The 27,269-nt window shown below is 33.9% G+C and overlaps 1 protein-coding gene across 4 annotated transcripts; it reads right to left on the bottom strand.

Annotated features, from left to right (window-relative positions):
* Positions 1-297: 297 nt before the first annotated feature.
* Positions 298-26,108, bottom strand: LOC105209213 (tachykinin-like peptides receptor 86C). 4 transcript variants are annotated; one of them, XM_011179511.3, is made up of 8 exons: positions 24,704-25,081; positions 4,507-5,090; positions 4,216-4,381; positions 3,629-3,761; positions 3,297-3,495; positions 2,171-2,385; positions 1,643-1,747; positions 298-1,555 (listed from the first exon to the last, which is right to left on the bottom strand). In XM_011179511.3, exons 2-8 carry the CDS (start codon positions 4,991-4,993, stop codon positions 500-502), a joined length of 2,361 nt encoding a protein of 786 aa, XP_011177813.2. In that variant the 5' UTR covers positions 4,994-5,090; positions 24,704-25,081; the 3' UTR covers positions 298-499. The 4 variants fall into 4 exon arrangements, with proteins under 4 accessions (XP_011177813.2, XP_054087706.1, XP_054087705.1 ...); XM_054231731.1 differs by lacking the exon at positions 24,704-25,081 and adding an exon at positions 25,183-26,108 and having other exon boundaries at positions 298-1,747; XM_054231730.1 differs by lacking the exon at positions 24,704-25,081 and adding an exon at positions 25,647-26,108 and having other exon boundaries at positions 298-1,747.
* Between the last annotated feature and the right edge of the window lie 1,161 nt (positions 26,109-27,269).

The following is a 27,269-nucleotide window of genomic DNA, read 5'->3' as shown; positions in this document are numbered from 1 at the left end:
CATAATTTTAGGCCTTTTAGTGGCCTCTGTGCACACTTTTACCCAGTTGCAACATACGTCAACGGCAGACACAATTTGCTAATATATTCAGTTCATTGCGACAATGGAATATTTGGAGCAAAAGACGCCTAAATCATGCTGACGCTCACAGAGAAATGTGCATAAATTAATTGCAGCTGTGACGTCAGCCCACGACCCACAAAAAACTTCATAGTAAATTAAAGTGACCTGTGACCTGTTTGCAACAATCGCTAAATGGACCAATTTGATATTAATTGAAAAATGAAAACCACTTACTTCTATGTATTGAACAATCTGGCTGAGGTTTTGAGGAAGCTTGATCGCATCAATTTGTGGAGCTGTGACGTTAATGCGAACGAATATGTGAGCAGAATTAACTGCGAGGCTGCATAATTTGACCTTGTTGACATCGAGTATCCGATACTGGAGACAGAGCACCGCAGTTCTATTAGTAATTTACGTGTCCTTGGTTTCTATATCACAAATACTGGCCTTCTAATTCCACATGTAACGTGGCCTTTATCAGGACTGGCGTTGGAGACGAAATGCTACGCATAACAGCATTTCGCGGTGTGTGGGTGTGAGTAGAGATAACACCTGGACCACCACCGCCGACATTTCGACCCTTCAGCTCTTTTTTACGTGCGCGCCAATGAAACATACCGGTGAGTGCATCAAACTTTTTATGTGTCCGCGCGCCGTTACCGTTACGCGTCTGTTTCTTCTTATCGTTTTCGTACGTCGCAAACGGTGAGGCAGGCATATTATTGGTATTGGAGGCGATTCGCATTAGTTCAGCGCGCGGTGCAGACTTGGCCAACACAGTGTCCTGGTCACGTCGACTGATTATTTTTGAAAGTTTAAGACGTGTACGTGCCGGTGTATGAATGTCCAATTCCGCTATGGAATTCACCGGCTGTATGGTCGTTGCTGGTTGAGGGACAGACATACGCGCCCTTGGCAGGCTGTGTGGTGTGGCGGGTTTCGCTAACTCGGACTCAAGTTCACCCATACAAAGAGTATCGCCCAATTCATATTGATTAGCGCTGCTGTCCCACTCTTGCGAATTAATCGACATGCGATCATCGAAAAGAGGTCGCGCCTGACCCGCCGTATGCACCATACTATTGCTAATGACGGAGCGCCGTAAGTTATCACTTCGATTGCAATTTATGGCCACCGACTGCGGACGACCGTGACAATAGTTGTGCGCTGTGTCCAATTCTATGTCTAGTAGTATATTGCTATCGGCCCCATTGGACCGTTGCGATAGTTGAGATTGCAGTAAATGATGATGTTGCTGTTGTTGTTTGGCTGCGGTTGCTGCAGTTAAACCATTTAGTTGATTGGTGGCGATTTCATCACGCTTGCTCAGTGATGTCGTCAGCGGAGATTGCGAGCCGATGGAGGTGTAACGGGAACGATTGGATGAACGACGACTAACGCTGTTGCCACCCTTTCCGCCCATAGTCATGCTTCCCATTCCACCGCTGCTGTTGATTGTGGTCGTCGTTGTTGTTGTTCGGATGCTGTCCTGCAGAGAAAAATGATGGCTTTGGTCACGACAATGCAATTGCATAACTCGGTAAGAGTGGTAGTGATCGAGAGCATTGTTATTCACCGTTGTATGAAGACGCATGGAACCGTTCTGTCGCAGTAGGGACCTGTAGTTGTGATTTTGACTCTGTGAGCGTCCGGGGAGTCCGAATTGACGAGCTAAGGTTACCTGCGAAGGAGAATTAAATATATCCTTTAATTCAAAAAGTTAAACGGTTCATGTCAGTGTATGAAATCAAACGGCTCTCAAAAGATATGTAATAAGGTAAGGATCTCAACTAATGAATGGAACGTCGATAGATTGGAAAAACCTATATGAAGTATCATGAGGTGATATCTTGGAATCTGGGGAACTAATAAACTCGATGAAATGATAGAAGATTCATCAAAATGAACAAATTAGAGAAAAGAAGAGGTGATGAGACGAGTTGAGATGAGATATGATGATATTCTGCTGATTTAAATGGGAGGAGGATACGAGATGAGACTGAGATGAGTTTATATTGAGACGATATAAGTTGTAAATTTTAATTAATGAACAAATGAAGAATTTGTTTCACTCGTGTTACCCACTAAAGTGAGTTTAGCTCACCTTAAAAGCATCACGAAATTTGTGGCTCATGATGTTGTACAGCAACGGATTGATGCAGGTCGAGAGGTAATATAGTACACCGGATATGAGGTCGACAGCTTCGAAGACATCTTTGAACAGTTGAGATTCAATGTTCGCGCTGCTGCCATACACAGCCATCAAGCGTTGCGCGTGGAAGGGTGCCCAACAGAGGAAGAAAGCCACAGCGACGGCAACTGTTGTACGCAGAGAGGGTGAAAACATTTGTAAATGTCGTGCCATCAGAGAAAAAGAAAAAATCACAAAATGGAAGAAACAAAGAAAAACATACGAACAAGCAAGCATAACTTAAACTCGTCTATGATTTATAATTCTACATAATATGGGAATGATGACTCCATACAAAACGGGTATCATTGGTTAAGTCACAAAAACTTTTGATAAAGTCAATGAGATATGGAATATGTATATAAACTGGAGCAACCGTTTGGTTAAGGTTCTATCTGTCTGCTATATTAAAATTTTCATTTGGCGATATAGCCTGTTGAATTTGGCTTCGCGTGCATACCGGACTCCTACAAAAGGTAAGTCAAAACCGCGATAGAACACCTTCGAGTGGCTGTGGCAAGCGGTTACGGCAGCGATCGCCCGCTGCTCAATATGACATTAATTGACTTGAGCAGGCGTGTTGTTTGCGACGCCAACACAAAATTATGTAAATATTTGCTTAGGCATATTGAACTGGAACCTCTAAAAGGATTGGTATAGTGTGAGTTAGCCTGAATTAGAGAGGTTTGAGATTCGTCGGCTATTTGGAGCTATTTCGCTTTGTTTGTTTTGCCGAATTTGTGGTGGCGCAACAGGTGCGTGATGAAATCACATGAAGGAATTTTGTAAATATTTGTTGTGCTCATGGAATATTTAATATTTTAAGTGCTAATTCCCTCAAATATAACAATACAATCATAGTTTTCATAAAAATGTATTGGAAGGATTGTGTAATGCCTTTTGAGGAATAAGTTTGAAAATATTAGGTTGTAAACATAGTGCAGCGGAGTAAGTCGCATAGACTCAGAAACTTGAATACATCTTTCAAATAATAAACATCGAATTATATTATTACCAACAACAACAATAAACTACTCACCCAACATTCTGATCACACGACTTTGAGCGCTGATCCCACGATGCACATCCAGACTACGCCGTGGCATAGCCTGCAGCAAGCGACTCCGCTTCAGCTTTATACCAATCAGGACGTAGAGCACACAAATCGCCGTCATGGGACCACCGAAGAAGATAAATCCCGACACGGCGAAAACATGTTCGACAAAGTGATTGCCAATCTGTGAACGAGGGAAGATAGCAACACAAAGAAATAAGTTTTTGAACGTGTAATGGACGGAAATTTATGAGAAAGGAAAGGTAACCACTAGACTACTACACTTTCAATGGACATTTACAACCCATTGAACTTACCGTGCAAGATGTCCCGCCCTGCTCGGACACAACAGAGAATTGCATTGCCTGTGGCAGAGCGAGCAGCAGCGCCGTCACCCAAATGGCGAAGATGAACTTGATAGCGCGCGAGAGCTTCGACATGGTGTGCTGTCTGCAATTAGGCGATAAAGATATAGCGGGAAAGAGGGAGGGATAGTCATTTATTAGGTGCGCATGGAAGGCTGAACTGAAGGATACAAAAATATATTTCTAAATAAACTTAATAAGTTTTTTCAAGAGTCCAAGTATGTCTGTGTATGTTCGTGTAAATTAAAGACCTAATCGAGAAAGAGCAACATTGTGTGGAGTGCCCTAAAAATTGGCAAGCGTATCGCGGCAATTAATCTCAATACTTGTCAGTTGAAATTAAAAGGTGAAAGAAAAGGGCGAAAGCAAATGTCCAAAAATAACCATGTCTTCAACAGTGAAATAAAAATCCACCTTACTTAGTAAAGAAAACACAAATTAGTTTAATTGTACAATTACATTAACGGTTGATTATACGTGTCAGCTGAACATAAAAGTGAAATAAAACTGTTAATTGCTTTGAATCGCGTTGTACTCACCGAAATGGATGACATATCGCTATGTAACGTTCCACGGTAAATGCTGTTATTGTCAGTACGGTTGCATTGCTGGCTGTCTCCGCTAAGACACTGCCAAGAATGCAAATTACATCGCCAAATGGAAAGGCATTGGGATACCAATAACTGTAAACATCTTGAGGCGCACCTAAAATTCAAAACATTGATATATAATGGAAATATAATATTATTTATTTTGAATACTAGAATGCTACAAAATTTTATATCTGTCTGTATTTTATCCAAAATATGTGCAACATAAATGATACTCACCTGACAGCAGTAACATCAAATCCGACACCGCCAAGTTGAAGAGATAGAAATTGGTGGCGGTGTGCATGAATTTATTGCGCGATATGACAATGCATGTGATGAGATTACCCAACACACCAGCCACAAATATGATGGCATAGAAGACGGTGAGCGTAATCAAGACGGACATGGGGAGCTGTTGCTCTTGCGGCGACTCCCGGGTCTGATTCAGCTGCGCGGTGTTTAGCAGATCCGTCAGGTTCTCCGTGGAGATATTCAGTGTCAGTGACATATTGTGCTTGAACGCTTCGCTCTGCAGCAGCTGCTGGAGATCCACCATGGAGGACGAGTCAAAGGCAAAGAGCTGCGAATTGGTATAGTACGCTTGATTTATGGCGACCTCATCATCGAGCAGCAACATTTCGTCGGATGTGGAGGCGGTGGCCAAAGTACCGGCGGCAATGGCACCCGTTGCCAGCTGAGGGTGCCAAAGTGCGTGGGAAAACATCTTGTCTAACAGGAGGAAGTAATTGCTGCATTGGATGGGGGTGGAGCTTAGTTGCTTTTGTGAAATTTCATTTTATTTGGTTGTGGCGCGGTCTTGGCTGTAACATAGAGAGAAATATGTTATTTGGTGATGCTGATTCTTTTAATCTCGGATATCCTAAATTTCTCTCATGAGATTTTTTTTATCTATTTCAAATATCGCATGACATTTTTCTGTAGTATATTTTTTTGCTGGTAATACTCTTTCTGTGAACAATAGTTATTCGAATGTAGAGTTGTGGTTTATAGGTTAAAAAAGGAGAGTCTAAATAAATACAAACTGAAAGAAGTGAAAGCTGTGCAACGCATTGTTCTTGAAAAGGGACAAACTTTGAAAAAGTTCTAACACCGTTAACATTCCAGATATATGAACATATACTCCAACGTATTCATTAGTTCAGATTAAAACTTTTTTCAAAACACGTCCTTTCCATTGACAATTAACGACTTTCCTCCTCTATCTCTTTCTTCCTCGCTTTCTCTAGAATTTCATGCGTAGGTGTTTGAACAATTTTCGTGGTCAGCAAAATGAGAAAAGTGTAAAATTTTCAGTAATTGAAAGTACTTCCACAAATAGCATGTAGGTGGGCACTCAGGTGTTTAGCTACCGAGCTACCGAACGAGTGTCATTTAACGTTGATCGTCTGCCTACCTCTTCGCCTATGCTTCCAGCTAAGTCCTTTTGACTGCTTGACATTACAAGTCCCAGCAGTTAAGCCTAATTGCGATTGTTTACTGTAGGGTGCTGCTCTTCGGTGGAAATTCTTTGATAACTAGGGCATTACTCTTTGTTGCTGAGAATGTAGATATAACGGTATTTTCGTATTTTGCTGACTTAAAAAATGAAATGAACAGGGATTATGTGAAGCGCCCAAAAATTTCATGGCGTTTTAGGCAAATTAATTAAGGTAAAAAATACCTATGATGCAGCTCTCAAGTAGCTTGGTTAGTAATGCCAGTTGAGTCGGTAAAAGTTCAAATTGAGGTGTAAATAACTGAGTTAGTTACAAGAGTGTCCTGTGTTGAACTTGTAGTCATCAACTTCACTAATATTCTTAATTTTATTACATAGCATGACATGGCAAATTTATAATATCAGCTCACTTTCGCTTTCTCACACTCTGTTAATAATATCATTAACACAATTGAGTAATTATCAGGGATTCTGTTGAGTTTGACAAATTTGAGCTCTCGAAACACTTTCAGCGCAAACATTAAAGATACACAATGACTTATTCTTTCCATCTAGTTCTTCTAAGTTCTTCTACAATTGGCAAAGTTATATTTTATGAAGTGTGACATTGATTTCACCTAAAAGTACGCATTTTGTAAAAATAAAATTAAGAAAAAATCTAATCAACGACCATTTAGCGCCCTTTTTCTGGGAATAACTAATTCATTTTGTAAGCTATTTTACAGCTTTGGAAATTTCCATGCAGGAGACATAAATAAACAACACGCGTGTGGTTGATAATGTTTACTTAAGCGATGGTGCAAGGACGAACCAATGAACGCAGCCTTTTGCTGTTGCACTTGACCACATATTTATATATGAACTTTCGTGTGCATTTTTCCCAGCTCGTGTCTGAATTTTATGGTGCTTGCTATGACCAGGAACGTGAATGCAATAAATTGAGGACAGCGGCTCATCGTGAAAACATAAATCACTTAACGGTTATTTGAAAGCAGCGTCGAATACAGCTTCGACAACGAAAAAATCCATACTGTAGATACTTGTTTGTTATTTCAATCACAGAGACCGATATTTATAACCCCATGATAGAGTGGAATCCCATTTTCTAAAATCAGTGCAACTAGACTAGGTTTATAGTCAATACCATACCATTGCTTATCGACATATCGAAGATTCTTTTAGGCAGTTTTAGATTTTTATTCCGTTACAAAGGATTACTGTCAAATATTAGTCTCAATTAACGAATTAATGTACTTATATGCATTCGTGCAGTAGCGTCGGTAATTTCTAAGCAATTTGTTCTTAGTCGTGCAACAACAACAATATATATTCAAAATCTTCTTTACTAAACACGTGGCAGTCAAGGTGAACGCCTTGCAGTAATCTGCATATATGGGAATTATATACATACTCAATAAGCCTTCATTGTTATCCTAGCTTTTCTGAGCTTAAGTACTTAGCGTATAATATTACTTGGGAAAGCCGAGTAGAATTTCTTGTAGAATGGTCTGTAGTAAAACAAAACGGAAAGAGTTAACTTGCTGGTGCTAGCCTTCACTTAGTGAGTAGGGTTTAATTGTAAACAACAATAAAAAACACAGTTTACAGTCCACACTCAAATTATAATAGAAACTTCCAAACTAATTTAAGAGACTTATGTACTTTTCGCTGCTTGTGCGGTAAATAACCTCGCATTTCTGTTAAACTCATATTTCATTAACTCAAAAGTTACGAGCTTAAAGTGTTCTCAACGGAAAATGAAATGGCTTGGAATTTGTGTTTTGCGTGCCAAAAGGTTACACTTGAAGACATTGTTATATACAAGAAGCAGGTAAAAAGGTAGAATGCATGCTGCTACTACGGTGAACTATGCAGAAATAAATCAACTCTGGTTGACTCTAAAAGTTGTCTGATGTTATATTCACCACCACCAAGCTCCAGGTGCCGTTTTATTTTCAGTTTTTTGTGCCTCAAAAGTGACTGCAGATGAAACATGTTTAGCTAATGACTTTGAACTCTTTTATTCCTACAATTTGCGCTTTATTCGAAAAAAGTTTAGATACGTATATAGTAAATAGCTTATAAATAGTTCCTTTTGATTGAAAGAATGCAATAAAGTTCTATCTGTGATTGGTTGGAAACCGATAGATCCGTATATTTGTATAATTCTGGAATTTATTTTTAGAATACAAATATCTGAAGAATTCGCTAAAATACTATATGTGATATTTTCTTCATAGCCTACTATATACATATGTATGTACATGTGTCCAACTTCAATTTGTGCTTCTGTGATAATTTATGTCGCTCGTGACGTCCGTTTCAATGCTATCAAATATATCGATTGGAGATAATGATATTTGAGATTTGTTTATATTTAGTTATTTCTCTCGGTAATCCGGTAAAAAATATAAAAACCTTTGCTTTTGTGGAAAATAACTTACTCCTAATTATTTGAAAAATAAAAAAAAAACTCAACATAAGATGCATATTGATTGATAATATAAGAATAAAAGGCGCTCATAGAAGCTATAAATCACGAAAAACAATATAAAAACTTGTCTGTGGCTTCGTTGGAATATGAGTAGATAATTAACTGGTAGCCACTATCAACAGCTGTTCGACGATTTGGGTGGTAGATAAATGTAGTACTAAACACATATGTTGAATATGCACATATATATTAATATGAATATCTGTAGATATTTGCAAATTTTTGTATAGCAAATGTGTGGTAAGGCAAATAATGAAACAATTATTATGTTGATATTAGTCAACAATTATATGTATAATACATATACTATATGCGGAGTTTAATCTTTTAAGCTTCTGCAATTGAGCGTTCTAGTATACAAGCAAAATGAATGAATTAACTCTTAATGTGAAATAATCCTCAATATGATGGATATTCTTTGTTACTTTAACATTTTAACGAAAATATAGTTGAAGAAGACGAGAAATGACATTATCAATAACGGAATAATAACAGATTTAGGTATACCAATATGCGATGTTTAATCCAGTGAAACTTCCATTTTTGCTTTTATTTTGATAAATACAACAATCCATTCGAAACGAATAATAATATTTTCATGGTTATTTGATATGACTACTATGTATGTTATTGTTCTTTCACTAATTAATTTCTCATGACAGACTTTACACTACAACACATTGAATGATTTTGTAAATAAATCAAACTTGTAGTACTGGTAACGTATACGCCCTGTAGCACACCACTAGTTTCCATATTCATATGCAGCTGGTGTGAAAATAATGTTCCAGTGATTTAAGTATGCACATTTTTTGATAACAAAAGCGTGGACATATAATATATATATTATTTTTATTATGTACGCAGCTACATAAAACCAATTTACACTCTCCTCCGTATTTTCAAATACGTAACAGATATAATAAGTTTAGCAGAGTACAATTACATTTAAATTGGTAACTATTCAGGGCACCATGTAACACTGTACTCATATGCAACATCAGAATCAGTTAGCACAATCCACGCATCACACACGAGCATATATTTCACTGTTGCTAGAAGTGAAACACATAACAGTATGTTTTTATACTCAATGTTGACATCCATGTCGAGTCATTCAGCATTCCTGTACAAATCACAACTGTCGATATTCCACTAAATTTGCATATATATTACTTATAGGAATGCGCTTAGAATTCGAAATATGGCTATCTAGTTTATATAGTTGATAAGACAGACATTGTAGGATTCCAAATAGCAAAGTACTAACACGTACAAATTTATATATGTTGGTAGACATGTTAAGATAATCTGTAAAACATCTATTTCTTGTATTATTTTAATATACATTTTTGGTTACTAAGGCACTAGTCCACACAAAGCAGAATGTGCAAGATAACAACAAGCGATTATGCGACAATACAGTTCTAAACTCAATCTGGGGGCATACAAAAATGTACACATCATAAAAATTCATTCAACAACTATTACACTCACACACAGACATCCATAAAAGCTATTTTCCACTCAAATTCACGTTAGCAGTTTAATATTTGCTTGATGCTCAAGACATCCCACTGAATCTACAAACCTCTACAAATCGTTGCAAATCCCGTAGAAAGTTGACTTTATTCTCAATATAAATGTACATGAACTTGCAATTTTCCCCTACTGTCAGCAGCCACCTACGCGAATGGCGAGCCAAGCAGATTAAGTTTTTAACATATAGCTGCTCATATGCTCAAGTAAGTACTTATGTATTTTCATTGTTAGAAATATTAAAGTCTTTCATTTTATATAGAATGCTATGAATGTAAAGCTGTAAATTGAAAATACAAGGGTAAAGTTTAAAGTATTTTAAGTAAAAATTCTTCTGCAAAATGTTTATTATTGTGATTTTGCTCAAAACTTAAATTCTTAACAGAAGAAAGACACTTTACAAATGTATTTTAATTTTGGTAATAATGTTGGAAAGAATCTTTAAATAAAGTAAAAGCTTCCTAACTCCATGTAATATCAATTTCAATCTTAATGGATTACTTAAGGCAATTAATTAGAGATTCACACAATCATATCGATTTACTCAAATGTGTGGAGGCAATAAATCAACGATGTCTGGCGGGAAAACCAAACAACCTTGCCACATATATTTATAATGCAATTACGCACAAAAAAGACACAAAATGATGATGTATGCGAGTGAAGAATAAGCGACGCTGATTTGATGTTTTTGACAATAATTGGAATTTTATTGTCATCGCATATTCATATTAATTAGATTCACACTATGATAATAAACAAAAACAAAACCAAGCACGCATATTTAAACGCACATTTGTGAATAAATACATTCATATCCACATGATCGAAAAGCACGTGTGAGCACACATTTCTTACATTTCTGCAGACAGATTTCATTGTTTTCCCTCTACTTCTCGTTTCCTTTTCTATTTTGGTTCTGACGGTGCGAAATTTATGCCACATTTTTCATTTTGTAGCAGCGCAGATATGGAAACTGTTGCATCTGCAGTGGCTGAGTTGTGAGAGTTCATATATTTATATTTGTATATATGTATAAAGAATGAATGAATAGAGTCCAATGGATATTTTCAAATATATATCTTTGAGCACACTGATTATTTCTATTAGCATTTGCGTGAATCACACCATCATCAACTTGTTTCGCTATTTACATATGCACATATTTCCATCGCTGATATTTATTATGTATTAAACGTATATACAAAATAAATAAGAAATGTAAATCTTTGTGCACTTTATATTCATTTTTTATTTGAAAAAAAAAAAAAAAATCAATGCTTCTTTATTACGATTTCATTCTATTCCGTTGATTGAGTGCCAAATATTTAAACAAGTGTACAACTACAACAATAACATTCCAAACAACAATTGACCTTTAAACATAGACGTTTTCCTAATTTTCATACATCCATTTTCTATTTTATGGCGTTTCCGTAACGTCAGCAATCCATTAATTATTCAACGCCGCCTATGCAAAAGTAATATAATATTTAGTTGCGTAGTTGTAAAGTGGATAATGTGAGTTGCAAATATTTTTTATGCAAATCGACAATTTTAATATTTTTAAACTCTCTTTTCTTTATTAAATATGTACCTATATTTAACATATGTGTAGGCGCATATCCTTTTTACCTCAATATTAATGTTAGAGTGACTACTTTCCACACGACGCTTAGAATACTATTCTAGGGATTTGAAGAGTTTAATAAGATAATGAAAGAAAATGGTTTTTTTTCGTGAAAAACTTGTTTTTATATAAATTGATTATGACCACAATTGAAAAACTAGGGGGAATACAAATATAAAATGACTTACATTCTCATAACAAATAACAGAAATACGAACTTTGGGAACGCTCTTATTTGACTTGATTAATTGTTTTCGTCTGCAATGCACATCCAGCCACATTTTGTTTTTTCTTTAAAATTTCAAGAATTTAATCATATGGGACATTCCTTGTTTTTGTTTTGGTTAATACACCTTAAGATTAGTATATTTGTCAAGTCACCAAAGGACATTTTATTAAAAAATAATAATTGAGTGGTTAAGCATTGAGGAAATTTTCCAGAAGGAGCTAAGACAAGAGGAAGGAAATAAATTCTAACATGAATTATATAACACATTTAACAACATGAGTGTGTGGGCGTAAATTGTTGTTAATGAAGTACAGTTAGGCGACTTTAAACATTAATAAAGCATTAATTTGCATTCCTAAACACTCAATTAAGTTGAGGATGCTCAAAATTACCAGAACAACAATAAGAAGAATAAGAAACACAGAATGGAAGAGAAATGAATAAAGAACGGAAAAAGTGCTGAGTAATACATCAAACAGCTGATGAAATTAATGTATTATGAATGAATGATGAACCAAAATGCGTGAAATTAAAGTGTTGGAGGCCGGAGAAGGGAAAAAACAATGACTAAATGTGAAATTAAGTTGCCAAAAGGAATTGTTAGCATGTCGGCGAATATATTTATGGCGGCGAATGGAGCTTTGGTGAGATGTGATGTGAGGCTTTTCTTGTTGTTGACTGCGCACACGAATGTAAATATTTTCAACAACAAATTTTTAGACTTAAAAAGATAAAAGTTGTTTACCTATGAGAATGGATTGTGATATTGTAAATAATAATCTGTCGTTATGTAGCTATCCCAAGAGATATTTATGCAAACCTAGCTACGAATCCCTCTAAAATCTATAATTGCATATTCTAAGTAGAATAATACTTGTCTATTAAATTAAATGTAAATTGTTTCATTGTTCTTTTTGCTTAATTTATCAGCAATTGTTTACCAAACAGCTTCATAAAAATCTATTAATTTACTTTACTAATTCCAATTGTTTATTTACGCTTTATTTATTAGCGCAGTGAGTGCAATGAACTAACAAATTAATCTTTAATTCGCCAACAAAAATTAAATAAATAATATTTATACCAGTTTGGGCATCACACAGTAAGTAGAAACAATTAAAATTAACAAACACTTAAAGGCCATTGATACACTTTGAAAAATAGGAACAAAACATTATTAAAAATATTTGTTTATATACGCAAGTACAAATCCGCCACTTCCACGACGTAGACTTATTAGTTGACTTCTCTTCGAATGCAATGAGCAGCTGGAAACGATTTCTCAATTACATACACGAAAAAAGCAAATGCGGGAATATTGTTATATCTCTTGAGACTAAAATTTTGGCGTGAATTTGCTTGAAAACCACTAAACCTTAAGGGGAAATCCATAACTATACAGAATTTTGCTTGTTTCGTAGAAAAATACTTAAAGCAAGAGTCAATGTACTCAAAGAAGTGTTTAAAATAGTGATTACTTTAGAGTTTTTGTGTTGTTTTTTTCTAAATTTTTAACATTATGAACTTTTGTTAAATTTTTCTATTAAATCTGGAAATATTTATCAAAGTTTGGAAAGATTGATATAAGGTCTGCAGCGATATACTACTAGGAACTATTGGGAAGCTATCAATCGTTGCTATTTTAGAAAGTTGCAATAAAAATATAAAAATGATTCCAAAAATAATTTTTAAAAATCTCCAACTAAAATTTATTTTGGAAATAAAATTATCTTATAAAACAATATCATGTGAATTTTTAAATTTTATTGTAAGTAAAATTTGTTTGTTTCATTGTTTCCACAAAAGCATTTAAGTCGGTCAGTTTTGTAAACATACACACATCAACATAAATTTTCAAGTTACTGACTCACAAATGCTGCGTTGCTTTGTTTAATTATACACACGTTTGGTATTATTAATTAGTAAACCGCACTGAATTACGCCAATTATTGACGAAATAAAAATGTCGGTAAAATTTTATTGCACTCGGCGAATTTACAAATTTCTAAAGAAATTATTGTTAATTCATTAATTGAGACGGTGGCAGCGAAAAAGGTACTAAAGTGAAACAAATAAATACAACGCTGATGAAAGTATTTTACAATCAAATTTGCTAAGTCAAAATATGGCAATTTATAAACAAAAACTATATATGCACATTAGAGTGGGTCAATTTTTTTCTTCACAAAGCGGTTATCAAAATCGTAAACTACGATGAATTCTAAGAAAATTTGCCCAAGAAACCATGGGTCTAAAATGAAAATCGAGCTTCCGGTTTTTAACTAGAAACTTTCGTATATTGTATTTTGTAAAAAAAAATCCAATTCCTATTCCACTGTCGATTGTTTGCTTGTTTTGTAGATATCGAAGCTAATTTGCTCAAATTTGGTATGTGATGTTGTATTTAATCAGAAAATTCGACAGTATAGAAATTTTTTATAGGGGGCGTGGCACCGTCCATTTATGAGTTCATATGTATATCTCTGGATTTTTTCAAATTCTGTATACGTATTACATTATGCCTATGTAAGCGATATTTGGAAAAGAATCAAAAGCGGACAAAAACCACGCCCACCTACCATATAACGGTAATTTGTGAAAACACTAAAGATCAGAAATTTTAATAACTGTTGAAGGGAAACATCTTGAGTTTGGTATTCGGTGTTGTATTGCAGCCATAAATCCGACTATATGAAAATTTTGGCATGTCACCGCCCACTTTTGAGTGCATATGTAAATCTCTGGAACTACTTTATCGATTTCGTGTAAATTTGGTACACATTTTAAATTGTACCTAGTTAGGTGAGATTATGAAAATGATTAAAATTGGGCAAAAACTACGGCCCCATTCCCAAATAACGGTATTTTTCTGTTTGTTTGTTTGATTTGCACTTGTTTTTTTTTTTAATTTTATTTGTTTGCTATGATTTTATCAACTTCTCAGAGAAAGCAAAGCAACGCTGATGAATTACTAATAAAACGATTGTTTCCGAAACCATCGTTTTAAATTATTTTGATACAATATTACAGTTAGAAGTTTTTACTCAATGAAGAAGTGTGTGCTTCTGATTTTCGCGATTATAACATTTTAAAGCAAAACTTAAGCTTCTTTTAATTATGGAGTCATCTCCTATATCAATTAGTTCTTGTGCTAATGATATTACATTATCAAATCTCTCGGAATCAAATTTAGTGCATATGCCAGATCCAAATTTTAGTGCTTTTGGTTTGCCAAGTGATTTACACGAACTAAACTTGCCAACTTGCCGCGATGTTTTAAAATATATATTTTTCTTTTGAGTGATCGGTCTAAAAATAGAAATAAAATGTTTTCGTACGCATATTTTATTCCACAAGTGGCGGATAACTTGATTGAAATTTGCTCGAATACATAGAATTTGACAATCTTCCACTTCCGGATCCACAAATTCCTCCATTTATTCAAGGAACCGAGCGCTTTGTGCAACTGCTGACTAGCGTTTCACGTCGAACTATAGAAAAAAATCGTGATGGTGTTATGGCAGTCACGGTTGCAAGTCGAAACGCAACATCTAGGATGGATAGCAAACAAGACCTTAAAACTAATTAATTGCGAACTTTAGAAGTATATTATATTTTGTTTGGCCCTTAACAGTTAAGTTTTTGCTTTATATATAGATATAAAATGAAATTGTTAACTGCAATACGGAAGATTAAAGCTATTAAAGTTTGAAATTTTATTTATTATTAGTTTAATTTTTATAGGTGGATAGGTAACATATAAAAAAAAAAAACAAAATGAAAAGATTCTCGTTGAAAACCGGAAGCTCCATTTTAATTTTAGACCCATGGTTTCTTGGGCAAATTTTCTTAGAATTCATCGTAGTTTACGATGTTGATAACCGCTTGGTGCATTTTTTTTTGCTCCATACAAATTGACCCACCCTAATGCACATGTATATATGTATATCTCAAATGAAAGATTTTCGCTGACAAAGCGATTACAGTACCAACAATAACAAGAACAAATAGGAGACCGCTTTTTTTGATAGTGACAACCCAAATTGTACCAAAATCAAACTAAACACTTTTTCTTTTTTTTTTTTTTGGCCACAAAGTGGTTACGCAGCATGTTAATGCTCCAGTTTCCAAACATTTGCTGCCTTTTGGCAATTTCGTGTCGCGCCTACTGGATACAAACGCCAGCTGTCACAGCTGTAGTTACATATGCGTGGGCACCGCAAGCAGTCATGTACAGACGTTGGATACTTATATTTCCAGGAAATCATATACACACACCCTCAATGTCGCGTCGGTTCATAAATGATAATTTTCGAGTCTGATGGTTATTCGTGGTGTTGCTGTCATTGCGGTTGTTTGTTGTGGTTTTTAGTATTGGTTGGAGGCCTGCTTTACATGCCATTGATCAAATGGACAAAAGCTTAAGTGCTTTACACTTATTTCCGTTGATATTTGTGTGTGTGTGTGTGTGTGTCATTGGCAGAATACTTTTTGACTTATCTGCTTCAGATTTAAATGTAGTTAAATACTATTTGCAATCGAGTGAAGAATTCGCAGAAGGTGAAAGAGACTCATAGGAATAATGTGGTGACAGCATTAAAATCTCTGTTGGTTTACAAGTCTTTCAATTCAAATCATAAAACCACTTTTGGCAATTCTGATTTGTGATTAAAGTGTAGTCATCCTCATATGCAAAGCTGACGCGCCTTTAAGCGATTGTAATTAGATTACTCCAACTGCTTAATTATATTCTCCTTCATTGTGGTTTACGCTTATCCGCTGAGCTTCGTCGCCGTGTATCAAGTAGCATCAATAAAGATTCGAGTGTTTGCCAGAAGCAACATATAATTAGCACTAGAACAAGTGAATGCCAATGAAAGTGAAATTAAATAATCGAACTTAAGTTTTAATAACTCGATAACTTGAATAAAAATATACATATTTCGTTAATTTCAACTTATATTTTGTTATTTTCTAACAAGTTCAATATCTTTAAGATCTTCTTTAAATGTTTTTTACGTTTTTCATTTAAATATGTGCATATATGTTGGTGTATTAGCAGTGATATAAGTCGATCTGAGTTACAGGGCTAGGAAATTAAGTGCTAATTGTAAATATTTTTTCCTTAATTCTATTTAGAATAAAAATAATAAATTTGAAGGTTAAAAGTATACCCCAATTAAATTACATATGTATGATTAAGTATACCAGAAACTTTGTCCAACTGCATGAATCATGCCACTCAGCGTATAAAGAAGTTTGTTCTACATCCAAAATTATGACCACAGGAAATGGCTGTAATTGACTAAGCTGCGCCTATTTACACACTACGCTTCATTAGTCTAATCCATCGCACAACTTAATCATTAATCCCACACTAACACACACACATTCACTTAGTTATTTACCTATTTTGGTGGTCAAAATTAATTACTTTCGTTGTTATACTTTACTAAGCCATAGAGACGAAAACTGGAAAAGCAAGCGAGAATACAATTAGTACTCTCAGATTAACGGTTAATTAAAATGTCTTACGCTCCAGAAATGCGTGCATATATGTGCAAATTTCTGTGAGTTCTATTTTATAAAAAAACTTATATTCTTTTATGGAATTTCTGGAAAAAAATTTATAAGAGAGGAGTTCTGAATGTTAGAACAACAGTCGCTAATAGAGTGTGCGCCCTAGTACACATACTTTTAATGTATTCCTCTCCCCAACAGAGGTTCTTTTTAGCATTGTTCTCTTCACATCTCCCAGAATAATAAGAATGTGGTTTTTTTGCTCATATTATATCGAAACGAAGCCGGTTCTTCAATTATTGCAAAAAACAGGAGAAAAAGTAAAATTCAATGAGCCTTTTAAGAGCATCCGATTTTTATTGGATTTACGACACAGAACAAATTGCGTTCAACGGCCTCAAGTGCAATCAATGAAAAGCAATATGTCAACAAAATACCGTTACTCATTGCAACGCCACTACCGCAATCTCACAGAGGGGAAAATAAGGATATAAAGGACAGCAAAACATTTTCGCTTTCGTAGGCTGGATTTGCTGACCTCAATTGCGAGTGCGGTTTCGCCTCTTTTATGTAGTTCAATATGAGAAGCAACATGCATTCTTTTATATATTTTATTGCATATGTGGAAATGTTTAAGTAAATGAGCGATTGAACGACACATTGTCATTATTGGACACGTTGTTCAACAGTTGCCGAGTCAGGTATTTGTATTTTGTGAAAGCCATGGTGAAAAAATATCTTTTTTGTTCAATCATTTTTGTTTTTTGGTTTTGTGATATTGGCGTAGGTACTCAATAAATGTGAAAATGTAAATGTGTTGAGAGACAGGTTATCATATCATATCATTGAATATATATATACGTACATATTGTATTATACATTATTATACCAGTAGGCACATGTCAGTTCGTGTTTAGTACAAAAACTGTATTCGATTACCACAAATTCAGCTCGTTACTGTAAGGATTATATACAAACACACACTTTCGACAATCAAGGTCATTTACCAATTTTCCCAATCCCTATGCTCAGCAAGCAATTTGTGATGGAATTTAGTGCATACGCATGTATAAAATTTTAGGGATCTGTAGTACGGGTATAAAGTGCACATATATATTAGATTAGCCGGGCATGAATATTTAAGTGAAATGTAATTTTATTTAGCTTGCCTTTGATTATCAATTTTTTCTTCTTTGTACATAAACAAATGAGTTAAATGTTAAATTGATTATACCAAATGTCGACCTATAATTTACATATGATCAATATTTCAAGTGACACAATACTGGGAGTTTCTCCCTAGTCAATATATTCCGCATTTCACGATTTTAATATTTTACAGATTAATATTTGTTAAACTACAACATATTTCGAAGACATTTCGTTTTCCATTTGGAAGCCCAGATGTTTAAAAATTTATTCTGTATTAAACTTTAAGATTGAAATCCATTCTATGTTCTTCTATAGGGAATTACAATATTCGACGAATTGCAATTTAACAATCAAAATATTGCATCCAAGCTTCTTAATTAGCTATAATTTATTGCTTCTCGCCACTAACCGGAAACTAAGTACGCAACTGTTTATGGATCAAGAAAAGCTGTTGTTTGAAATTATGCAAAGAATAACTTTGAAAATATCCCTAGGAAGCTCTGAGTCTAATGAAATAATTAATTTGAAAATTAGCGTAAATTTGTTCAGCTCTGCTCGGCCAAGCTCTGTCTTTCAATTTTGAGTAGCTTCCTAATCGTTTTGTTTTAAATATCACAATATGTTGTATATGTATTAGTATACTCTCTTTCTTCCCAATGAGCTCTTTCAATATCCGAGCGCTTGCGGTGCGGATTGCCTCATAAAGTTTATAATTTATTGCAAACACGCTTGTGGTCATTTCTAAATGACACTACATGCTTTTTATAATTTTCTTCTAACTTGACAACTTTGTAATTCAATTTAAGCGCAAAAACAAAAACTAAAAAAAGGTTTCATGCTTCAAGCAAATTTAATTGTCTTTGCTTCTGATAGAAATATGTGTATATGTATGTATATATAAATATTTTTCTGTAGACTTTGGAAATATTCTATTATATGCTACATATGAATACAGCAGATGTAGTATAAAAAATATCGCATGGGAGAAAAAACACATTTTTTGTAGCAAGATATAATATTTTATTTTTTAAAAAATATGAATATTGAAATACAATGTTGTAACCCAATAAAATTTTATTATAATTATATATACAGTCGGATTTGAATAATTTTAGGTGAGTAATCAACAAATTAAATATTTAATGTCATAATGTTAAGATTAAATTATATAATTCTACGCCTAGAATATTATAATTTATTTTGTTCATGTTAGAAACTCAAAGTGACTTTGTGTTTCTTCTCAGCCATTTATTTTTAGTTAGATTTACTAAACATGTGGAGATTTTTGAATATATAATTAAGTACATCAATATTCGAACAAAAATGCCATAATTTGGCATAAGCATCCGACACATATAATTAAATCAAATGAATTTGCATAAAACTGCGTTGGTAAACACCACAAGCTTGTGCCTATGTACATATGTATGTGTGGATGTAAGAAACTTGTGTTACACTTGTTCTTCTTCTTGTTTCTTCTTTTGTACCGTTTTTATATGCGAGTTTTACTAAGCGAAATATTTTACGAGATTTTGTCTATTAATTTCTTGCATATATTATGTCCTACGCATTAAATACATTAGCTGCTGATTAAAGAGGAGAAAAATGTTCCACTCAACACGTAGGTAATCACAACAAACATTCATCGAGATCGTATGTTTTACTCATCACAGAAATCGAAGCCAAAAGCGCTGACTTGCTGAACACTAATAACTTTGCGGCGACAATTTTGAATTTCTTTGTGCGAGGTGTGCGACTAAACTGGTTTTAAACTAAGCAAAAGAACACACAGACAAACAACGACAAAAATAATAATAACAACATAAAATTATACAAAAATTTCAGTTTTTTGTTTTGGCGTTTCTAACAGAGAAAAATATCGCAATTCGAAATCGATATGTAAGCGAATAAACCAGCTGACATACATATTGACACTTGGTGTCTTTAAAAAAGTATAAAAATTGCAATAAACATTCGCACATACACAGCTGTTTGTTTGTATGTGAGTAATAAAACACGCAGACGAGACTCAAAGACAGATTTCGAAAAGAAACTCAAATGCGAAACAAGTAAAACCACCTCGGTGAATTAATTTCACATTACAGATGTTCATACATATTTATTTATTTTGTTTTTATTATTTTTTTAGTGTGTGCAACGAACTAATACATTTATTTATCTGTTGGGACTGGGCTCCTTAGTAAATATGCCAGCTCATAAAAGTCGCATTAAAATTGGTTTGGCAAATGAGAGACTAGCTTAGTAACAAATCTTGCATGTCTTTCATTTTGAGTGCTTCGATAACATCATTGAATAGTGTGTCGAATAATAATGATCTTCCTCTTTCTTATATTATTAAGCTCGCATAAAAATATTTACAAACGATTGTTTTCATTTTAAATAAGACAGTTGAAAGAGACTCAGTTTCACTTTCATTAAATAATTTTTGCATGCGATCTCACCACTAGGCACTAGCTAGTCCTCGTTTAGCTTTACTTCCACTTTAAGGTTATTGAAGAAGTAGTCGTCAGTCATGACATTCAACTAAATGATCACTTTAAATCTAAAACAAATTTATTGAACTCCATAAAAGGTCAACAATAAATTCCAAACCAAACTTGTACGAGTATACACCAAACTACTGAAACAAAAATAAACAAAGAAAAAGTTAATTACATAAAAATGAGAACGGTAGTATAGCAATGAAGCTTCTTCATTTTGGCGTCTGCTCTTTCGCTGAAATCTTATTCGCGGCCTTCCTCTTCTCCGCTCTTTTAAACACAATTAAGCGAAGTAAATGACAACACTTTACCAAATAATTATTGCTCAATTGGCTTTGAATGACAACGGTCTCATTAAGAATTGAACCATAAAATGTAATCGCATTCATTTAAAGACTTACTTGCGGAAGAGAAGAGAGGATCATTTGTATGAACACCAATTTGTTATTTTTTTATGCTTATAGTTACTACTTTATATTTAAATATTTTTCTTATTTGGTGGTTGTGAATTGAGTTCCACAAGTTTTACTGTCGAAAGAGAAGCCAAGTGTACATATCATTCGAAGAAGCAGAACGGCAAAATCGACTTTGAGATACATCCAAATTTCAGCAACAGTTTAAATGAAGGTCTGCGATGTTGCTGATAGCAGCTGCATGCAGGAAATATTATTATAAACGTTTATGGCGCAGGTCTATTTAGTTTAATGCTATTCAAATTGAAGTTTAATGCCAACAAGTGAACTCCTTGAACCTTGTAGGAGCAATAACAATTAAATTGGGTACGACAATGAAAATAAATTGTTTGCGATTTGTTTAATGAAAGCGAATACTAATGCTTATGCTAATATTGTCTGCTGAAATTTCTGAACACCACATTCAGCCATAGGATCTTATTTTACTTTTCCTTTTTGTTCTGCTTTTGTAATCAAATACACACATATATTGACAGGAAAGCGCTTGGTGTAGCTGACGTAGCGGAAAATGTTTTAATTAAACTGTAATAATTCGTATACTCAGCGCAACAGTGGTCGGTGAACGAAGACGGATAACGGGAATTAAGTGGGGCTGACAACCAGTGGGCCAATAAGTAGCATTTAATCATTGGCGGAGTTTTTGTTGGCAAACATTTTCTATGAATTTGCTATAAATTTATAATATTTTTTCTTCTCAAATAGTAGGCTGTAGCCCATGGCCGAAGGCGAGATATTATAAAAGAAAAGTCCATCTTCACACCAACTAAATCCGCATTTATTACGTTGAATTGAGAGATCAAAGAGAATAATATATCTCTTTGTACTCACTTATTTATACAATTTATATTATTGTCCTTAAGCTGTACAAAGGTGGGATTGGCGATGAAATAGTAAAAAATAAAATGCCAAAAAAGAGAAATTAATTCGTAATTTCTGGGAATATCTTATCGAGTATGTAACAACACAATGCATTTCTTATAACATTGACTTATTCATTTTGAAACCTGGCTACCGTTTACCGTTTTTTTATTACAAAAACTATTCGCACACCGAATATTCTGTCCCTTATTGGCGTCATAGCGTATAAGTAACTTCACAAGCGAAAAACATTTAAAGTCAATCACACGAATATAAAATTTAAAATTATAAAAGAAGTTTAGCCAGTGAATATTTCTGTAAAAATTTACTCAGCTAGAATATGTCCTATCTTTAAATACAATTTAACTGAACAAATAAGTTAATATTGGTATAACTTTCGTTTTGCATGTTAACGAACTCTGCTTTTATCTTCGAAATTACAATCGCCAAAAGTGTGCAAACAAATTGTTAATCTGCAGTTTATCTGCTGCCGATGTCTAGCGAAAGCCAAAATCAGTGCTAATGACTACAGCAGATGCATGGAAAAGCCACAAGCTTTTGTTAAAATATTTAAGTAAGTATTTACACACATATATAATAGCAGCCTACGAAAGAGATTTTCAAAGATATTTTTTTTGCAAATTTGGTGTAATCATCAACATTTATCGTCCATTGACTTTGATTGGATTCTGATTATCAAGTGAGTACACTACACAAAGCTGGTATAAATGACACACACATATACTTAGTTATACTGACGCGTTACTAACCGAAATTCTGGGTTGTCGCAATGTCAATATTATCATGCTGTAGCATTGAATTTGTCAACTAAATGTCAAACAGTGACACTAAATGTCATGTCCTGAGCAGAGGTCAGGTACACACAAACAGAGCAATAGTTAAGCAGGCTGATATATATAATTGTGAGTAAGTGTTGGCGAAATTAATTAAATGACAAACATTTGATGATACTTGAGCAGCGGCACCAGCAGCACTAAATTACAATTTAAGGATATATTTTGGTATATGGTAAATACTACTACTATCATCGGCGGATACATCAAGTCAAAATAATGCTAATAATACAGCTATAGACGGCCTGGCGGATGTCTTTAAATGATCTTCACAAACAATTCGACTGAAGACCCAAAATATTTATGAAGACATTTTATACATACATAGAAGTAAATGGCAAAGTCAAATACTAGTAAATTCTATATCCTGACAAAGGTTTGATCACAAATACCACTTTTGTATGCAGGCATGACAGCAGAAACCTATAATTTCCTCGACACAAGGCTGTCAAAGTTTGTTTTAATTTATATATAAGATGCAGCCAAAACTAATTTAATAAAAACAAATATGGAAATGAGTTGAACTTGCTCAATACATTTATATGTGAAAAATATGACACACGTCACTTCATTTATCTTCAAAATGTAGAAGAAATCATAAAATGTTTCATTATAACTGTTAATAAATTAATTTAAGCAAAATTAAGCAACTTAATCAATCGTTTTTTTTTTTCAAAATATGGCTAATTTACACACACTCTTCATTTTTAACCATCATTCATTTATTTCATAACTGCTCGTCTCTTAATTTATTTTTGGGTGATTTTGTTTATTTCGCTATTTTTAGAATACTCTTATATACTTGCATATTCTTTACTTGTAGACACTCCTTAATATTTATGATAATTTGTATTCTTTACCAGCCAGACTGGTCGACTCAATCAGCCGTGAAAGCGAGACGGAAGCTAGACCAGTATCTAATCTTACAGTTTAATACACAATGATGAGTTTGAGTGTTGAACTTGACTTTCATTTTGTTTATTACAAACAATATATGTTTTCTGGTATATCCATAATATGTCCCATATAACTAAGTTATTGTAATGTAGTCTGCGCTTTCACACAACTTTCTTTGTTTCTATTGAGACTTTTCTCATTCTTTCTAATGTTCTGGTTTTTTGTTGTGACCACCATTACAGACACCACTTCGCTCGTGCCTCCATTTTATTGCATTTAATATTGTCTTTTGTTATTTGCTTTGTTATTTTATTGTCATTTATTTTTAGATCGTTATGTGCAAGTTGGATAAAGTGTCCAATAGCGACAATTGCTGTCATATTTTATTGTATTCTTATAATGACCTCGTAAGAAAGTCTACCAGTTATAAAAAGAGGAATTATATGTCCACGAAGTATAAGACGATTAGCAGTATTTTCCGAAAAATTTAATGAACTTGAAAACTTGTATTTATATTCTTACGTGTAGTTATGGCATAATTTAAACTGATTTTAATATAATATTCTAATGCGTTGCAGTTGGTCAGTGCTTGATCAGTGCAGTTGGTCAGTGCTCACTTTGTCTGAGAATTAATTTTATTAAACTTTTATAGGTTTCAGTAGTTTATTAGTGCAATAAAAATTATTTAATATTTTTTTTATAATTTGGAATTAGTATTTTGTATTTCATAATTTCGAAAACGATTTTTTTTTAATTTGAAAAAAGTTTAGACTCAGGATATAAGACTTTTTTGTTTGCTGTAAATTTAAAATAAGTGTATACAAAACTCACCATCTACTACGAATGAATAATCCACAATTCACATACTATGTAGTAAGAAGCCAAATTCAAATTTATTTTTCACATGCAGAAATTATCCGAAGCTTTGTCAAAGTTCACTTTTTAATGCTTTGAACACTTTTGCATACAATTTCAAAATTTTACTGTCCACTTCACAGCTAATAAATTATTTCATATATATTTTTATATTTAAATATTAAGTAATTCAGATAAGCGACTACAGAGGTTTTGTTATACCAAAAATATATTTTTATTTTTCCATAAGAAAATTCCAGATATCATAAAATCAGCAACAATATATTCTTTTAATATCTTTATATTATTAATACACCTTTATAATAACTAACAGCCAATTCCTTTTTTAATGATTTTGATTTTTATTTTATTTATTATTTGTATATTTATTGTATTAATATTTTTAATGAATACAATAGGCATAAATTATTCATTAAATTTAAACCGCATCTTACTTTTTGCTTAAAGCATGAAATTCCACATGACTACACCTTTTCATTATTGATTTTTAAGCAGCATTTTGCGATGAGATTTATTGTTGTTTGAATTTCTCCAAAAAAAAATTATTAGAACATGTAAATTTTTTTAACACAGAAGCAGCTTTATATTATATTCTATGCTTATATATGCTTTTCAATTAGAACAATATTTTTTGTAAACTCACTCTTCAAACTGCCTGAAATTTTTAAGCATCAGAAAAAGCCACATTGTCGATACTTTTTTTAATAACACTGCTTAGTTTAACATTTATCTATTCATTCTGTCTGATGAAATTTATTATCATTACCGTTACAAATTTCACTGTAATGCTTCTACTCAGATACTTTTATTTAATATTTCTCCAAATGAACACCAAAAGTGGCACAAACATTTCACAAATAACTCGATATTTCATTCAACTTCTCAAGCAGCCACTAACCTGTTTCCTAATTTAAATCTTCAGCACTTTTATTCTGAATTCAAGCGTGTTGCGCGATATATTTCATTTGCCAAATATATTTCGGTGCCAAAATCTTTCATTTCAAGTAATTTACATAATTCCAAAAAATATAATCCGCATCTAAGAACCAACGCCGAACGCGGTCACTTTGAGATTGTCGTGCGACGCGTCGAATGAGTAACGTCCGACCGAGCTGTTCAAGTAGAAGTCCTCTGCTTCTTCTTCTTTTAACAGATCTGTGTTTGCAACATCGAAAGAATATTTCCGACCTAACGTTCTGCACATGACCGGTAACAGAATCAGACTGAAGGCAAACAAACTAAACGGCTGGCAATTGCCTTCAATCAAGCGCCGCCAGTTAACGAATGTCGCTGCCGCTGTCACTGTTGCTGCCGCCGTACTGCTTCTGCCTCTGCCGCTGTAGGTCGTTTGCTGCAGCGACGTTGAGATGGAAGTATATGTGCAAGTTGAGTTGAGTTGAGAAGAGCGCAATGCGGCAGCAGCTAACAAGCAGTTTCGGCAGCGGCAAAAACATAAACAGAGAAGTTTTTGTAGAGAGACAGTGTTTATTTTTGTTGCGATTGCCATTGTTTATATTTGCATTGCTACCAATTAAGTTTAACTGAGCGCAGACAGCGTTGCCATATTGTTTTGCGGACAGCGTAATATTTGAAATTGGATGCTCTCTTGAAACAATTCGCTGCTACCATCAGAACAGCGGTGAAAGAGTCTGAAAGGAATTTGTTAATAAACGAAAGAGCTCACTCAGCGATAGTAAGGTTCTCAAGGTTCTCAACTGCGGCGAATACGTTCTCTTGGATAGCAGCTGCTTGTCGTAGGTCGCTACTGTTAGAATTTCCTTTTTTTCTATTTTCTTTTTTGTTTACTTTTTGTTTTCATGGCTTCTTCATTTGTTCATTTGGTTCATGGTTCTCATTTGGTCTACGAGTTGCATGTTGCGCTATTAGCGCCGCCTAAAAAACTTCGTTATGGCAATGTGGCTTCACAGACGCACCTTCCCCTGCTCCAGCGTTCGGCACTGTTGCTCCTTTCTGTGATTGTCTTGAATGAATGGCTCTCGCTGGTTTCAATGGCTGCCAAATGGCCCGCTGGTATTTTTTCCTTACATTTCTCATCACATTATCTTTTATTTGGAAATAACTTTGAGAAATTTATGCGTTTCACTTTATCATGACCCGTTACAACTAACAGCACAATAGCTTTATTTCCCATCTGCTATGTGCAGCTCAGAGGGTTTCTATTTTTACAACAGGCTTGTCAGTGGGTATTTCGCGATGCTGCTGACACAATTTCAAACGAAAGTAAAGAAGTCAAGTTTTTATGATGCGTATAATGTGGACTTGATTGTGGTCACACCCACGCATTCTTTTATGCTTTAAGGTGGATCTTTCATTTAACACTTTTGGCACTTCAACTAATTGCATGGATGAAGATAAAAAACTTGCCTCCAAAATGGCGTTTCACATTTCTTAAATATTAAGTATTCGAGTACATTAATTGAATTTTATATAAAAACAAATGTATCTATTATATTTGAAAAATTTATTTTTGTTGCTAAATTACCGCCAAGAAGGTCATATT

This window comes from Zeugodacus cucurbitae, chromosome 2, assembly GCF_028554725.1.
Source record: "Zeugodacus cucurbitae isolate PBARC_wt_2022May chromosome 2, idZeuCucr1.2, whole genome shotgun sequence".
Lineage (NCBI taxonomy): Eukaryota > Metazoa > Arthropoda > Insecta > Diptera > Tephritidae > Zeugodacus > Zeugodacus cucurbitae.
Note: the sequence above shows the minus strand (reverse complement) of the source record. Positions and strands in the feature narration are given on the sequence as shown.